The 17,356-nt window shown below is 44.3% G+C and overlaps 4 protein-coding genes across 4 annotated transcripts in view; all 4 read right to left on the bottom strand.

The window, feature by feature from the left end:
• The window catches only part of PCDHB4 (protocadherin beta 4), a 212,976-nt gene that overhangs the window by 105,533 nt on the left and 90,087 nt on the right, over positions 1-17,356 (bottom strand). The window lies entirely within an intron of this gene.
• PCDHB10 (protocadherin beta 10) lies at positions 1,780-5,069 on the bottom strand. The gene has a single exon (XM_054249899.2). The coding sequence runs from the start codon at positions 4,865-4,867 to the stop codon at positions 2,471-2,473; it is 2,397 nt and encodes a 798-aa protein (XP_054105874.2). The 5' UTR covers positions 4,868-5,069; the 3' UTR covers positions 1,780-2,470.
• On the bottom strand, positions 1,780-9,289 carry LOC144580901 (protocadherin beta-9). Its single transcript, XM_078361416.1, has one exon. The coding sequence runs from the start codon at positions 9,099-9,101 to the stop codon at positions 6,708-6,710; it is 2,394 nt and encodes a 797-aa protein (XP_078217542.1). The 5' UTR covers positions 9,102-9,289; the 3' UTR covers positions 1,780-6,707.
• LOC144576402 (protocadherin beta-16-like) lies at positions 10,686-14,093 on the bottom strand. Its single transcript, XM_054249898.2, has one exon. The coding sequence runs from the start codon at positions 13,917-13,919 to the stop codon at positions 11,589-11,591; it is 2,331 nt and encodes a 776-aa protein (XP_054105873.1). The 5' UTR covers positions 13,920-14,093; the 3' UTR covers positions 10,686-11,588.

The following is a 17,356-nucleotide window of genomic DNA, read 5'->3' as shown; positions in this document are numbered from 1 at the left end:
CACATCCCAATGACAGAATCACGCTTCAGGGAATGGATAATAAGAAACTTCTGTGAGTTAAAAAGAACATGTTGTAGCCCAACGTAAAGAAACTAGGAACTTTGAAAAAAGGTTTGATGAAATCCTATTGAGAATAGACAACTTAGAGAGGAATATAAGTGAAATAATGGAACTGAAGAATACAATACAGGAACTCCGAGAAGTATGCACAGGTTTAAACACTCGAATTGTTCAAGCAGAAGAAAGGATAACAGAGGTCAAAGTCCAACTTAATGAAAGAAAACAAGAAGACAAGATTAGAGATAAAAGGATAAAAAGGAATGAGCAAAGTCTCCAAGAAATGTGGCACTATGTGAAAAGACCAAATTTATGTTTGATAGGTGTACCTGAATGCGACGGAGAGAATGAATCCAAGCTGGAAAATACCCTTCAGGATATTATTCAGGAAAATTTTCCTAAACTAGCAAAGCAGGTCAATATTCAACCCCAGGTAATACAGAGAACACCACAAAGATATTTCTCAAGAAGAGCAACCCCAAGGCACATAATCGTTAGATTCACCAGGGTTGAAATGAAGGAGAAATTACTAAGGGCAGCCAGAGAGAAAGGTCAGGTTACCCACAGAGGCAAGCCTATCAGACTTACAGCAGATCTCTCAGCAGAAACTCTACAAGCCAGAAGAGAGTGGGGGCCAATATTCAACATCCTCAAAGAACAGAACCTTCAGCCCAGAATTTCATATCCAGCCAAACTAAGCTTCACAGCTGAAGGAAAAATAAAATCTTTTATGAACAAGCAAGTACTCAGAGATTTTATTACCACCAGGCCTGCTTTACAAGAGCTTCTGAAAGAGGCATTACACACAGAAAGAAACAACCAGTATTACCCTTACTAAAAATATACCAAAAAGTAAAGAGCACCAACATAAAGAAGAATTTACATCAACGAATGGATCAAACAGCCAGTTAACATCAAATGGCAGTAACCCTAAATTTAAATCGACTAAATCCCCCAATCAAAAGACACAGCCAAAACCCAACGGCATGTTACATCCAGACCTGTTTCACATGCAAGGATACACAAAGACTCAAAACAAAGGGATGGAGAAAGATTTACCAACCAAATGGAGAGCAAAAATAAATAAATAAATAAATAAATAAATAAAAAGCAGGAGTTGCAATTCTCGTAGCAGATAAAATAGATTTTAAAGCAACAAAGATATAGTGGTAAAAGGATCAATGCAACAACAAGAGCTACCGATCCTAACACCCAGATACATAGAGACTTAGATTCAATGAGACAGAAAATTAATAAGGGTATCAAGGACCCGAACTCAGATCTGGAACAAGTAAACTTAATAAATATTTATAGAGCTCTCCACTTCAAATACATAAAATATACATTCTTGTCAATACCACATCACACCTACTCATAGGTTTAAATGAAACATTGATTGGCCATTATTAATACCCATTTTTTTTTTCAGAATAAAGCAATATTTCCATTCACCCTCCATTTCTCTTCCTCTTTCTTTCTCTCCTTTACTCATTTTTTTTCCTTCTCTCAAAAAAAGAAATCAACTTGTAAACCTCTAGATCCAGGTCGGCAATGTCTCTCTCATTGCTTGAATTCCTTCCTTCCCTTCCCTCCCTCCCTCCCCTCCTTCCTCCCTTCCTTCCTTCATCCCTTCCTTCCTCCCTCCCTTCCTCCTCCCCTCCCTTCCTGCCTTCCTCCCTTCCTCCTTCCCTCCCCCCCAAAAAATGAACATCTACAACAATCTCAAACACAAATTTCAAAGTGTTTTTATTTGTATTCATTTTCATGTAGTTTATAATTTTGTTTCAATTATAAGGCATAGTTTGTTTTATATATCAGAAAAGATAACATAAGAAAATATTGGCCAAGTGAAAATAGCATGCTTAAAACATGAAATAATAAGTATAGCTATGGATATTATTGATGTTCAATATTGCTCACAATAAATATGCTTTGTTTCATTGTGCCATAAGCATAGCAACAGAGAAATATTTCTTTTTAAAGGTTGTGATTTAGAAATAAATGACATGGTTTTCAAAAACAAGTATATAGAATGTTAGAGTAAGTTTGAAAATGTAGATATGCTTTCTTAAATAGTGCAAGTACACTATGTAGACAGAAGTGATTAGTCATGAGGTGCAAGATCCGAAATAAATCAAAACCTCTGATGTTTATGATGAGATATAATAGTAATTAATTGCTTAGGCAGTTTGAAATAATTAAAATCTTAACACTATTATTTAGAAACAAGTACTAATTAAATGAAACTTAGCTGTTATTAATGAAAAATATAAAACACTGTAAAACCGCAGGGATATACTGCTCTACAATAGTGCTTGAATTTGCATAATAACTTCGATTTGAGATTTAAAAGTAAACTAATGGCAATAGGGTTATATAACACACCAAAAGGACATAAAACTATAAACAGACTTTACTGAATATTAAATCCAAAGCTATTTCGGAAGGTGGAATTTTCTTCAACCTTCTTCCTGGGGTCCTGTGCCTGAATATCTGGGATAATTGGTTTCAAGAACTTGAACGCACTGGTTTCAGAGCCTCCCGACAGACACACCTCATACTGGTAGCTCTGGGACAGGGTCCCGGTGCCACTTACGTCCACCAGATGCCCTGGAAAGGGGCCTTCGGGCATCGAGCAGCCACCCACAGAGGCCGCCCTGCTCCTCCTGCACAGCCGCACCGCCACGAACAGGAGCACCGAGAACAGGAAGAGCGACGACACCGAGGCCAACGCCACCACCAGGTAGACGGTGAGCGAGTCGGCCTGGGTCTGGGCCGGGACCGCCTCCGGGAGCGGCAGGTAGGGCTGGGAGAAGCCGTCCACCAGGAGCACGTGCAGCGTGGCGGTGGCCGAGCGCGGAGGCTCGCCATTGTCCTTGACCAGCACCAGCAGCCTGTGCTTGGCCGCGTCGCGCTCGCTCAGCAGCCTGGCGGTGCGCACCTCGCCATTGTGCGCCCACACGCCGAACAGCCCGGGCTCCGTGGCCTTGAGCAGCTGGAACGACAGCCAGGCGTTCTGGCCCGAGTCGCCGTCCACCGCCACCACCTTGGTCACCAGGTAGCCCGGCTCGGCCGCCCGGGGCACCAGCTCGGTGCAGGGCGCGGAGCCGTTCTGCAGCGGGTACAGCACGAAGGGCGAGTTGTCGTTGGCGTCCAGCACCAGCACGCGCACCAGCGCCTCGCTGCTCAGCGCCGGGGAGCCGCGGTCTGTGGCGCCCACGCGGAACTCGAACGCCTGCAGGGCCTCGTAGTCCAGCGACCGGAGGGCGAACAGGTGTCCGTTGTCCGCGTTGATGGAGACCAGGGAGGCGAGGGGCAGGTGCGTGTCCTGGGGCGGCAGCAGCGAGTAGGTGACCTGTGCGTTGGTGCCTGAGTCTCTGTCTGTGGCGCTGACGGTGCCGATGTGCAGGGCGGGGCTGTTGTTCTCGCGGAGGAAGAGGGTGTAGGAGGATTGTGTGAAGGCGGGGGCGTTGTCATTGACGTCGGAGACCCACACGGTTAGGTTGTGCTCGGTTTTCAGCCTGGGTATCCCTAAGTCAGTGACGGTGATGATGATATTGTACTCGGCTCTACTCTCTCTGTCTAGCGCCCCTTCTGTCATTAGGATGTAAAAATTCTCCACGGAAGGTTTTAGTAGGAATGGCAGATTCTCTTGTATGTAGCAAACCATCTTTCCATTTTCTCCAGAGTCTCTATCTTTAATCTTAAAAACAGCAAGTGCCGTCTCAGGAGAGTTCTCAGCAATATAGTTGGAAAATGATGACATGATGAGTTCAGGGGGGTTGTCATTGATGTCCAGTACTTCCACCAAAACCCTACATCTTGCAGAAAGGCCACCACCGTCTATTGCCTGTATATTTAATTTGTAAGAATGTACTAACTCATAATCAAGCAATTCTCTGAGAAAGATTTCCCCAGAAAAAGGATTGATTTGAAAGGTTGTTCGAATATTTTCTGAGACATCAAAAAACGAATAGGCTACTTCTCCGTTGACCCCAGAGTCTACATCTTCTGCTGATACCTTAACAATAAGGGACCCTACCGGGCTGTTTTCTGGAACCTGGGTCTCATAGAGCGCTTGTGTAAACTGTGGGGCATTGTCATTGACGTCCAAGACCACGATGTGTACAGTAGAGGTCCCAGACCTGGGTGGCGATCCACCATCCAGCGCTGTGAGGGTTAAGCTGAGTTCTCCCTGTTCCTCCCGATCCAGCGCTTTGTCCAACACTAGCTCCGGATATATCACGCCTTCATCACTGCCACTAATTTTAATATGGAAAAAAGAGTTGGGACTGATTGTGTAGTTTTGGATACTGTTAAGTCCTCCATCTGGATCCTGTGCTCTTTCTAGTCGAAATGCTGTTCCTTCAGCTGTATTTTCTGGTATCTTTAAGGCTGTTTCTTTTTCCTGAAATACTGGTGAGTGATCATTTGTATCCCTAACTCTCAGCTCAGCTCGGTAAATCTGAAAGGGATCATCCATTAAAATTTGGAAATACAGTATACAGGGCTCTGTGGAGCCACACAGCTGCTCTCGGTCCAGTTTCTCATTTGTGAGCAAATTCCCAGTCTGTGAATCCAGGAGCAGGTATTGTTCGTTATCATCGGAAACCACCCTGGTTCCCCTTGCAGCCAGCTCCCCCACTGCTAGTCCCAGATCCTTTGCCAGATTGACCACAAAGGATCCCCTCTCTGCTTCCTCCATCACCGAATAACGTCCAAACCCAGAACCTGCCAAAGACACTCCCCAAAAAACAAAAAGAAACAGGACTTGCCTTTGTCTTGGGAAGCACGACTCTGTGACTGCCATAGCTTCTGAATACGTATTTCCTAGTTGGTTACAACCACAGCTCCCAGCATAAAAGAACAGCAGTAGGAAATCCTACACCTACGCCATGTAGCACAGGGGTCTTTTTTGTCCGTTTCTTTTCCCAATCTTGGGCAGCTACAGCTTCTCTTTTAAGTTCATCGGTCTGTGACTTACACAGCATCCTCTGTTCATTCCCCAAATCGTCTCTTTAGGCTGCAGCGCCACCGTGTGGCCTCCACCAGATTTCAATAGTTGTACCCATTTGTGTGAATGTATTCAGACGATTTTCTTTTAGAGCCTCATTTAAATTTTTCGTTTTTCTTTTCCTTTGTCTTGTAAAAATTAACGTTGAGACAGAGAGATGGTCACATTGTTGAGGTTCTCCAATTCATTTTGGGAAAAGCGTTTAAACTCTCCCTCCTCTATGCTCTCATAAAAACTTGTGTATACCAATATGATTGCCCTGTAAATTCTATTGCTTTATGAAATAAGTTTCATGCCAGTCTGTTTCTTCGTCAATATGTGGGCTGCTTAAGGATAGGATATCTAATCATCTCTGGGTGAAAAATCAGAGGTGCAGTAAATACTGGCTGCATTAGGACATGCATAAATAAACTCAGGTGGGTAGAACATGAAACATTTTTCAGTTCCTTTCAATTCCTACCATTTGAAAAATTTTGTTCTTTCACTTGCTCTTTGCAATTTGTTTCCTTACTTTCACTTGTCATTGCTTTTTCTGTTTTAGGTTTAAAGTAACTTACAGGGTTAAAGAAGAGATTGATTCTTATTTTAAGGTCCCCTCTTAATTAAAATTTAGCAGAATCTAATTTCTCCGCACCAAATAAAGGGAGGTAAAGAGTAGGTCACACTAACACCTATCTGAACACTATTAAGAACAGAGTTATAATGTATTTTTTACATAGAATCTTATTCCAAGGCCTTATATAAAGAAGTTCTGTTTTCCTAACATAGGTAAGGGAAACAGATTAAATCAAGGAATGTTGTGGAGGAAAAGGCTAGACACTACCAACACACTCCTCTAATTGTTAAATTTAAAAGTCAACTACATAAACCTCTACTTTGAGATTGCTATTGTTTTTCCAACTGAATGGCACTTGGCTATTGGCCACGAAGAATTTAACAGGAACCTCAGGAACTTATACAGAATTTAAAGGAGCAAATTAAAGATTTTCACACGATCCTATAGAATGACTAAACCGACTCCTTTCTGTTTTTGATGGAGGGGGGAGTTTCCAAACGGAAGCCCATTTACACATGCTCAATGCCTTACAGCTGCTTTTCTTCTAGGGCTGATTAGAGGTTTCTCATATCACTTATGACAGAAACATTATATTTGAAATAGAAAACTATGCTGGAAAAGTAGAATTTTTTTTAAAAAGGTTAAGTTTAAGAAAATTGTTGTAATGGACATTAAGGATGGCAAACCAATAAGAATACCGGTTTCAAAATAGAAGGAATATCAAATAGTAAAAGCACTCGTTACATGCAGCAGATTACTTTAACAAGTAAACAGTTCTAGGAAAAGGAGAACTAACGAACAATGTAGACACAATGAATAAAAAGTTAATAAAGACTTTTACAACTAGCAAAAAAGTATAATAGTGTCAATTTGGAAAAAAATTCTATTTCACTCATGGGATTCTAGTAAGAAATGCGTCATCAAGATACAAAATTTAAAAATTTAACTTGTGAAGTTAAGCATGATATGCAAAGTTGAAGATGAATCAAACAAAAAAAGCATTTTTTGGTGGTGGGCATACACAATGTACTTATCCAAGAATATATTAAAGAAATAAATGTCTTTATTAATGAGTTCCTTTCAATAATTAAATCCAAAGCTATTCTGGAGAGTAGGAGTTTCCTCTATTTCTTTCTCACAGCTTTGGGGCTGGAGGTGGGGGATAATGGGCTTTAAGAACTTGAACTCGCGGGTCTCTGAATCTCTCATCAGACACACCTCGTACTGGTAGCTCTGGGACAGGGTCCCGGTGCCGCTCACGTCCATCAGATGCCCTGGAAACGGGCCCTCGGGCACCGAGCAGCCACCCACAGAGGCCGCCCTGCTCCTCCTGCACAGCCGCACCGCCACGAACAGGAGCACCGAGAACAGGAAGAGCGACGACACCGAGGCCAACGCCACCACCAGGTAGACGGTGAGCGAGTCGGCCTGGGCCTGGGCCGGGGCCGCCTCCGGGAGCGGCAGGTAGGGCTGGGAGAAGCCGTCCACCAGGAGCACGTGCAGCGTGGCGGTGGCCGAGCGCGGAGGCTCGCCATTGTCCTTGACCAGCACCAGCAGCCTGTGCTTGGCCGCGTCGCGCTCGCTCAGCAGCCTGGCGGTGCGCACCTCGCCATTGTGCGCCCACACGCCGAACAGCCCGGGCTCCGTGGCCTTGAGCAGCTGGAACGACAGCCAGGCGTTCTGGCCCGAGTCGCCGTCCACCGCCACCACCTTGGTCACCAGGTAGCCCGGCTCGGCCGCCCGGGGCACCAGCTCGGTGCAGGGCGCGGAGCCGTTCTGCAGCGGGTACAGCACGAAGGGCGAGTTGTCGTTGGCGTCCAGCACCAGCACGCGCACCAGCGCCTCGCTGCTCAGCGCCGGGGAGCCGCGGTCTGTGGCGCCCACGCGGAACTCGAACGCCTGCAGGGCCTCGTAGTCCAGCGACCGGAGGGCGAACAGGTGTCCGTTGTCCGCGTTGATGGAGACCAGGGAGGCGAGGGGCAGGTGCGGGTCCTGGGGTGGCAGCAGCGAGTAGGTGACCTGTGCGTTGGTGCCTGAGTCTCTGTCTGTGGCGCTGACGCTGCCGATGTGCAGGGCGGGGCTGTTGTTCTCGCGAACAAACAGGGTGTAGGAGGATTGTGTGAAGGCGGGGACGTTGTCATTGATGTCGGAGACCTGCAAGGTTATGCTGTGCTCGGTTTTCAGCCTGGGTGTTCCCAAGTCTGTGACGGTGATGGTGATGTTGTACTCGGCTTGGCTCTCTCTGTCCAGTGCGCCTTCAGTCATTAGGATGTAAAAATTGTCAACAGACGGTTTCAGAAAAAAAGGCAGATTGTCTTGAATATAGCAAACCATCTTTCCGTTTTCTCCAGAGTCTCTGTCTTTAATCTTGAAAACAGCGAAAACCATCCCCGGAGAGTTTTCAGCAACAGAGTTGGAAAGTGATGATATGATCAGTTCGGGAGGATTGTCATTGGTATCTAATACCTCTACCAAAACTGTACATCTTGCAGAAAGGCCTCCACTGTCCATTGCCTGTATATTTATTTTGTAAGAATGTACTAGCTCGTAATCAAGCAATTCTCTGAGAAAGATTTCCCCAGAAAAAGGATTGATTTGAAAGGTTGTCAGAATATCTTCAGAAGCATCAAAAAATGAATAGGCTACTTCTGCATTGACTCCTAAGTCTACATCTCCTGCGGACACTTTAATAATAAGGGACCCTACGGGGCTGTTTTCTGGAGCCTGGGTCTCATAGAGCGCCTGTGTAAACTGTGGGGCATTGTCATTGACGTCCAAGACCACGATGTGTACAGTAGAGGTCCCAGACCTGGGTGGCGATCCACCATCCAGCGCTGTGAGGGTTAAGCTGAGTTCTCCCTGTTCCTCCCGATCCAGCGCTTTGTCCAACACTAGCTCCGGATATATCACGCCTTCATCACTGCCACTAATTTTAATATGGAAAAAAGAGTTGGGACTGATTGTGTAGTTGTGGATACTGTTAAGTCCTCCATCTGGATCCTGTGCTCTTTCTAGTCGAAATGCTGTTCCTTCAGCTGTATTTTCTGATATTTTTAAGACTATCTCTTTGTCCCGAAACACTGGTGAATGATCATTTATATCTCTAACTCTCAGCTCAGCCCGGTAAATCTGAAAGGGATCATCCATTAAAATTTGGAAATACAGTATACAGGGCTCTGTGGAGCCACACAGCTGCTCTCGGTCCAGTTTCTCATTTGTGAGCAAATTCCCAGTCCGTGAATCCAGGAGCAGGTATTGTTCGTTATCATCGGAAACCACCCTGGTTCCCCTTGCAGCCAGCTCCCCCACTGCTAGTCCCAGATCCTTTGCCAGATTGACCACAAAGGATCCTCTCTCTGCTTCCTCCATCACCGAATAACGTCCAAACCCAGAACCTGCCAAAGACACTCCCCAAAAAACAAAAAGAAACAGGACTTGCCTTTGTCTTGGGAAGCTGAACCCTCTGGCCTCCATAGCAGCTGCTTTCCTTAATGTCAGTTGCAATCACAGTGCCCCAGCACAAACAGCAATCACAAACCCAAACTTAGGTGTAGCAGGGATCCAGAATTTTTAATTTTTCCTTTTCCAGTCAGGGGCTGCTACAGCTTTTCTTCTCAGCCTATCTGTCTCGATCTTTCCTTTTTGTCAATGACTTCCGTAACATTCTGGTCGATTTTGTTCCTCCATCTCTTTAGCCTGCAGCGCCACCTTGTGGCTTCCAACACACTCAAATGGCTGTGCCCAGTTTTTGTGTTTGTCTATATTCATAAAAATTCTTCATTGCTTCAATAGAAAAGGTAAAAATTGAACAGTTGAAAAATTGTTTCTAGCAATATCCCTGTTCATTTCTGTGTTAGATTTGGCTCTGTACTAGGCCTTTCGCCTCTGACACAACTCTTATGCAGAAAAAGGAAAAATTGTGGGTGCCTTCTGGAACCACCAAAATAATATATTTTATTTCCTCAGAATCAATAGGCATAGGAATACCAAAAATTAACAAAAAAAGAACTTATTTCACATTTTCTTCAAAAAACTTCTTCAAAATCTCATTAAACTGTCTAACCAGAATCACCACTCTGTAGTCCAGAACCAAGCATTTAGGCTGTCTCTCTACTGTGCTTCTCTAAAACTTATGTATACAACTATGTTTAGTCTATAAATATTATTTCTTCCCGTTTCATGCCAGTTTGTCCCTTCATCAATGTATGAACTACTTGAGAACAACTATGCCTTACTCATTTTTGGTTGGCTAATCTGCCACTCATTAAATGCTTGCCATATTAAGGTATTCATAAATAAACTCTAGTGAATAGGACATAAAACAATATTCAGTGCCTTTCGATCTCTGCTACTTGAAAGTTGTTTTCTTTAATTTACACATACTTTACAATTTGTTTCTTTTTTCTTATATTAGCTTTAAAATAACTTGCAGAGTTTAAGAAGGGACTGACTGATCTCTATTTTAAGGTCCCTTTTAATGGAAATCTAGTAGGCCTTAATTTTTGTGATGGAGGAAACTGAGAGAGGATCCTTTGTGGTTAGTCTGGCAAAGGACCTGGGACTAGCAGAGGGGGAGCTGACTGCAGTGGGAACCAGGGTGGTCCCTTTTAATGGAAATCTAGTAGGCCTTACTTTCTCTGAACCGAATAAGGGGAAGAAAAAACAGATCAAGATAGCACCTATCCTGACACTATGAAAGTGAGAACAAATTATAAAATCTGACTCACAGAGAATCTTATTCAAAGGTCTTATGTCTAGAAAGAAGCTCAATTTTTCTCATAATAAGCAAGAAATGCAGATTAAACATAGGGATGTTTTACAGAGAAAGGGCTGGATACTGCCAACATATCTGTGAGGTCTATAAAAGCCAAACCATATAAACCTCTCCTTGATGAGTTCTATATTTTCCAACTGAATGAGACTGAGTTATTGGCCATTAAAAACAAAACAGGGACCTCTGATTTTTAAATTCAGAATTAGAAACAATAAATTATTAAATATTTTTACATAATACCTTTGCCGTTGGCTATAAACATAAACACATTTGCACATACTCAATGCCTTACAATAACTTCTCTTTATTTTTAGATAAGCCTGGTTAAAGATTTCTCATATCACTTACAACAGGAATATTATATTTTATTTAGAGAGCTATCAATACAGGGAAAATAGAACTTTTTTTAAAGAAGGTACCTTTGAATGGGGACATTGGCTTATGCCTGTAATGCTAGAATTTTGGGAGGCCAAGGATGCAGGATGACTTAACCCCAGGAGTTCAAGACCAGCCTGGGCAACCTAAAAATTTCCATCTCTACAAAAGATTAGCCAGGTGTGGTGGTCCAAGCTACTCAAGGGCTGAGGTAGGAGGATCCCTTGAGCCTGAGAGGCAGAGGGAGCAGTGAGCCAAGATTGTGCCACTGCACTCCAGCCTGGGTGACAGAGTAAGACCCTGTCTAAAAAGAAAAAAAAGGAACTTTTAAGAAAATGTTATAAAATTGAGATTCAAAAACCAACAAGAATACCAATTTTGAAACGAAAATAAAAAAAAGAACTGTAACATAGGAAACCTAATACATGCAGCAAGCTATTTTAATGCTTGAAGCTCCAGGAAACTGAGAACTAACATGAATAATGAAGCAAAAAATGAATAGAAAGTGAACAAAATATAAAGGCAAAAATTTTAAATGATGTCAACTTTGAAGATAAAGTCTATTTTGTTACTTGAGATTATATGAAAACACCTCTTTGGGTTAAATACGAGCAAAAGGCAAACAACTTCACGATATAATTGGAAGTAGCAATCAGAGAAAAGTACCACCTTCTGGGTGGTGGTGAGCATGAACATTTTATTCAACACGACAATGATAAAAGTGTAGTTATTCAACCAATGGATTGCTACGAATAATTAAATCCAAAGCTACTGTGAAGTGTGGAATTTTAATCTATTTAGTTCCCAGTTACCTAAGACGAGAAGTTGGGGATAATCGGCTTCAGGAATTTGAACTCGTTTGTCCCAGAACCTCCTGTCAGATACACCTCGTACTGGTAGCTCTGGGACAGGGTCCCGGTGCCGCTCACGTCCATCAGATGCCCTGGAAACGGGCCCTCGGGCACCGAGCAGCCACCCACAGATGCCGCCCTGCTCCTCCTGCACAGCCGCACCGCCACGAACAGGAGCACCGAGAACAGGAAGAGCGACGACACCGAGGCCAACGCCACCACCAGGTAGACGGTGAGCGAGTCGGCCTGGGCCTGGGCCGGGGCCGCCTCCGGGAGCGGCAGGTAGGGCTGGGAGAAGCCGTCCACCAGGAGCACGTGCAGCGTGGCGGTGGCCGAGCGCGGAGGCTCGCCATTGTCCTTGACCAGCACCAGCAGCCTGTGCTTGGCCGCGTCGCGCTCGCTCAGCAGCCTGGCGGTGCGCACCTCGCCATTGTGCGCCCACACGCCGAACAGCCCGGGCTCCGTGGCCTTGAGCAGCTGGAACGACAGCCAGGCGTTCTGGCCCGAGTCGCCGTCCACCGCCACCACCTTGGTCACCAGGTAGCCCGGCTCGGCCGCCCGGGGCACCAGCTCGGTGCAGGGCGCGGAGCCGTTCTGCAGCGGGTACAGCACGAAGGGCGAGTTGTCGTTGGCGTCCAGCACCAGCACGCGCACCAGCGCCTCGCTGCTCAGCGCCGGGGAGCCGCGGTCTGTGGCGCCCACGCGGAACTCGAACGCCTGCAGGGCCTCGTAGTCCAGGGACCGGAGGGCGAACAGGTGTCCGTTGTCCGCGTTGATGGAGACCAGGGAGGCGAGGGGCAGGTGCGGGTCCTGGGGCGGCAGCAGCGAGTAGGTGACCTGTGCGTTGGTGCCTGAGTCTCTGTCTGTGGCGCTGACGCTGCCGATGTGCAGGGCGGGGCTGTTGTTCTCCCGAACAAACAGGGTGTAGGAGGATTGTGTGAAGGTGGGGGCGTTGTCATTGACATCCGATATCTGCACTGTTACGTTGTACTCCGTTTGCAGCCTTGGAGTCCCCATATCTGTGACTGTGACGGTGATGTTATATTCAGGTTTTGCTTCTCTGTCGAGTGCTCTCTCCGTTACCAAGGTGTAAAAGTTCTTGACTGAGGGTTTTAGAAGAAAGGGAAGGTCTTCCTGGATGGAGGAAATCGTCTTCCCATTGTTCCCGGAGTCGGGATCTGAAACGCTGAAAACAGCAACTACAATCTCAGGCGAGTTCTCTGGGATGGGGCTGGTGAGTGCAGACATGGTCACCTGTGGAGGATTGTCGTTCACGTCCACCACCTGCAGGAGAAGAGTACACTTTCCTGAAAGACCTCCCCCATCTGTGGCCTTGATGTCTACTTCATAAGACATAGTCGTTTCAAAATCCAATTGTTCTCTCAGTCGAATTTCTCCGGTCCTAGGATTTAATTCCAAAGTCTTACTGATATCCTCCGAAGGCTGAAAGAGTGTGTATGATATTTTCCCATTGGCTCCGCTGTCTAAATCCCTGGCGGAGACTGTGGCAACCAGGGAGCCAAGGGGGCTGTTCTCTGGAATCTGCACTTTGTAGATGGGCTGCTCAAACTCAGGTGCGTTATCATTGATGTCCACCACTTCAATGCGGACCTGGGTGGTTCCAGATCGCGGCGGAGAACCCCCATCCAGCGCTGTCAGGGTTAATCTCAGTTGATGCTCCTCCTCCCGATCCAGCTCTTTATCCAACACTAGCTCAGGATATTTCCTGCCATCATTGCGTTCTCTGGTTAGAACCCGGAAATAGGAGCTTGGGCTGATTTTATAGTTTTGAACATTATTACTTCCTATGTCCATGTCCACAGCATGATACAGGGGGAACTCAGTTCCTAGAGGACTGTTTTCCAGTATTTTTAGAACCATTTCCTTCTTATTGAACACGGGAGAATGGTCATTTATATCTATCACCCTCAGTTCAGCCTGAAATATTTCTAAGGGTTTTTCCATTAACACTTGGAAATGTAGTATACAAGGCTCAATGGGACCGCATAGCTCCTCTCGATCTAGCTTCTCATTTATGAGCAAATCTCCAGTTTGAACCTTGAGCTGCAAATGCTGTTTGTTCCCCTGGGAAATGATCCTGGCCCCGCGGCTGGACATCTCTGTCAACCCCAAACCCAGGTCTTTCCCTAGGTTTGCCACAAAAGAGCCTCTCTCGGTTTCTTCCACAGTGGAATAGGGCCCCAACTCGGCGCCCGCCCCAGACAAGCTCAGCAAAACAAAGAAAACAAGGACTTGCCTGTGTCTCCGATTGTGCATCCATCCAGTCTCCATTGCTCTTTCTTGAAGAGTTGGTTCACAGAAGCTTCATGTATCCCCAGGATCCTAGTAGCACGGTTTTGCAGTCCGGAATGTCAGAAGCAAGCAGCTCAACGGTGTCTTAAAGAGGTTTCACACTCGCGTTTGCTCTGGCTCAGCTTCTCTTTTGCTTCCAGGCTTTGGGAAACCGTTTGCTGGATCGGGGAGCTGGGTAGGCAATTGTATTTTCCATCATCTTAGCCTGCAGCGCCACCATGCGTTCTCACTGAGTCATATTTTCTGGTTTAATTTTGGAGGCAAAATTCTTCTAAATGTACTGAATAAGCTATGCAATATGAAACAGTGAGTCCTATTTTCATGTGGGTTTCGTGTGAACAGATGGACCTCTGTGATGTTGCAAGGGAGGAGTAGAAGGAGCAAACAGTCACATGTTATTGACTGTTTAATGCTGTTGTTTAGTGATTAAAGATTTTAATTGAAATTAACATTTAATTTGAAGAGAAATATATACTTAGGATCAAAATGTTTCTTTCCTATTTGAATCATCTAGCCCAAAATATCACGAGCAAACTGTTTCTGACGTGACATGGGAACAATTTCACAAGCACATATTTGTCATTCTACATGTTACAGACACTGGGTAGACACTGCATCACTGCAGACAGTAGTAGTTCTAAAGAGGATGGTTAACTGATGCTTTATTAGAGAGCAATTTGCTTCCTTATTATCACCTAGCTCTGGGAACTGAGTTTTTCACAACTTTCAAATTATTGGAAAATCATTTCTCAAATAGGTAGATCTCGAGATCAAGCCTGCCACAGTTTTTGGATTGTTTTTATCATTACAAGAATAATTTCTGTTTTATTCTACTTAGAAACCAGATATACTGATATCATTAAAATCATATAATACAATTCACTCTTAAATATATGCACCTACTATGTACCCAGGAAAAATTTTTAAAATGCAATCTACCCATTTGAAATATATGATTCAGGCCCGGTGCAGTGACTCAAGCCTGTAATTCCAGCACTTCGGGAGGCTGAGGCTGGCGATCACTAAGTCAGGAGTTTGAGGCCAGCCTGGCCAACATAGTGAAGGCGCATCTCTACTAAAAATACAAAAAATAATACAACATGGAATACTATGCAGCAATAAAAAACGACGTTTGTGTCCTTTATAGAGAGAGACATGGATGAATCTGGAAACCATCATTCTCAGCAAACTGACATAAGAACAGAAAACCAAACACTGCATGTTTTCACTCATAGGTGGGTGACGAACAATGAGAACACTTGGGCACAGGGAAGGGAACAACACTCACTGGGGTAGGTGGGGGGTGGAGGGGAGGGGAGGGAAGAGGAGGGACAACAGGGGGACACGGAGGTTGAGGAGGGATAACACAGGGAGAAATGACTTATGTGTTGGGGGGATGGATACAGCAAACCATGGCATATATGTACCTGTGCAACAATCCTTCAGGATGCGGGATGTGCACATGTACCCCAGAGCCCAAAGTACAATGAAAAAAAGAAGAAGAAAAATACAAAAAATATCTCAGGAGGCTGGGGCAGAAGAATCGCTTGAACCTAGGAGGTGGAAGTTGCAGTGAACGGAGATTGTACCAATGCACTTCAGCCCGACTGAAGCGAGACTCCGTCTCACAAATAAATAAATAAAATATATGATTCAATGGCTTATGATATATAGAGTTGTGCATTCAATGGCTTATGATACATGAGTTGTGAATCCATCAGCACAATTTAGAACATTTTGATTACCTCGAAATAGCTCTGTATCCTTTAACTATTACTCCTTATCCCCCAACAATTCCCTCATCCCTCCGTGCTGAGCCTTAAGCAACCATTAATCTACTTCTTGTCTCCATAGAGTTTCCTATTCTGGACTTCCATATTATGGAATAATATAACATGTGGACTTTTGTGGCTCGCTTATTTCTCTTAGCATAATGCTTTCGAGGTTCATTCAAGTTGTAGCATGTATCAATATTTAATTTCTATTTTTGACCAAATAATATTCTATAGAATATCACATTTTGATTATCAATTCATCTGCTGATAGACACTTGGATTCTTTTCACTTTTTTGGTTATTATGAATAATGCTGCTATGGACATTCATGTACAACTGTCCATGTGGGTGAATGTTTTCATTTATTTTTTTTCCTTTTTTTTGAGACAGAGTCTGGCTGTGTCATCCAGGCTGCAGTGCAGTGGCATAATCCCAGCTCACTGCAACCTCTGCCTCCTGAGTTCAAGCAATTCATGTGCTTCAGCCTCCCAAGTAGCTGGGATTACTGGTGCCTGCCACCACGCTCAGCTAATATTTTTGTATTTTTAGTAGAGATGGGGTTTTGCCATGTTGGCCAGGCTAGTCTCAAACTCCTGACCTCAGGTGATCTGCCAGCCTCAGCCTCCCAAATTGCCAGGGTTATAGGTATGAGTCACTGCCCCTGGTCTTGTTTTCATTTCTTAAGAGTGGAATTTCTGGATCATGTGATATTCCTATGTTTATTTGAGGAACTGCCAAGACTGTTTTACAGAATGTCTACACCATCTTATATTCCCACCCATGGTGCATTAGATTCCAATTTTTCTGTATTCTCCCAATACTTGTTATCTAACTTTTTGATTGTAGCCATTCTAGTGGGTGTGAAGTGGTGTCTTGCGATTTTGATTTGTATTTCCCATATGGCTAATGATGTTGAGTATCTTTTCATGTGTCTATTGGCCACTTGCATATCTACCTTGAAGAAATCTCATGTTAGATTTTTGCCCATTTTAATTGGGTTATTTATCTTTTTATGATGTAATTACAAGAGTTCTTTATATATTCTAGATAAAGTCTCTTTTATATTTGGATTCTTTTGCTTGGGTTTTCTGTTTTCATAGTTTAAATTGCAGTGAAGATTCAGGATATCTTTCTCAATTTAGTGTTTTTTGTAAATAACTTCTAGAGGTTTGTTAATTTCTTGGCCTTCGGTTAAATCATCTAATCAATGAAGCCCAAACTGATGGCATGAAGACCTTTCTGTGCCTTTGGCCACAGGTGTTGCTGCTAGACTGGATAATTTTCTTCCAAGCAGCCAATGTGTGGTAGACAGAATAATGGCCAACCAAAGATGTCTATCCCCTAATTCTCTAAATCTGCAAATAGGTTACCTTACATGGCAAAAGGTACTTTGCAGATGTGATTAACATGTTGAAGCTGCAGTGAGCTTTGAACCACTGCACTCCAGGCTTGGTGACAGAGTGGGTTCCCATCTCTAAAACAAGAAGAAAAAAATCACTTTTCAAAGAGGAGATTCTCCTGTATTATCTGAATGGGACAGAACACTTGCTGGCTGTGGTCAGAGGGAGCTATGACTATTAAAGAATGATCAGAGAAGATGCAATGTTGCTGGCTTTGATGATGGACAAAGGAGCCATAAAC

This window comes from Callithrix jacchus, chromosome 2 (assembly GCF_049354715.1).
Source record: "Callithrix jacchus isolate 240 chromosome 2, calJac240_pri, whole genome shotgun sequence".
Classification (NCBI taxonomy): Eukaryota; Metazoa; Chordata; class Mammalia; order Primates; family Cebidae; genus Callithrix; species Callithrix jacchus.
Note: the sequence above shows the minus strand (reverse complement) of the source record. Positions and strands in the feature narration are given on the sequence as shown.

What these genes read in the sequence shown, in the direction of transcription:
- PCDHB10 (XM_054249899.2), bottom strand. Translation starts at nt 4,867, where the DNA reads ATGGCAGTCACAGAGTCGTGCTTCCCAAGACAAAGGCAAGTCCTGTTT.
- LOC144580901 (XM_078361416.1), bottom strand. Translation starts at nt 9,101, where the DNA reads ATGGAGGCCAGAGGGTTCAGCTTCCCAAGACAAAGGCAAGTCCTGTTT.
- LOC144576402 (XM_054249898.2), bottom strand. Translation starts at nt 13,919, where the DNA reads ATGGAGACTGGATGGATGCACAATCGGAGACACAGGCAAGTCCTTGTT.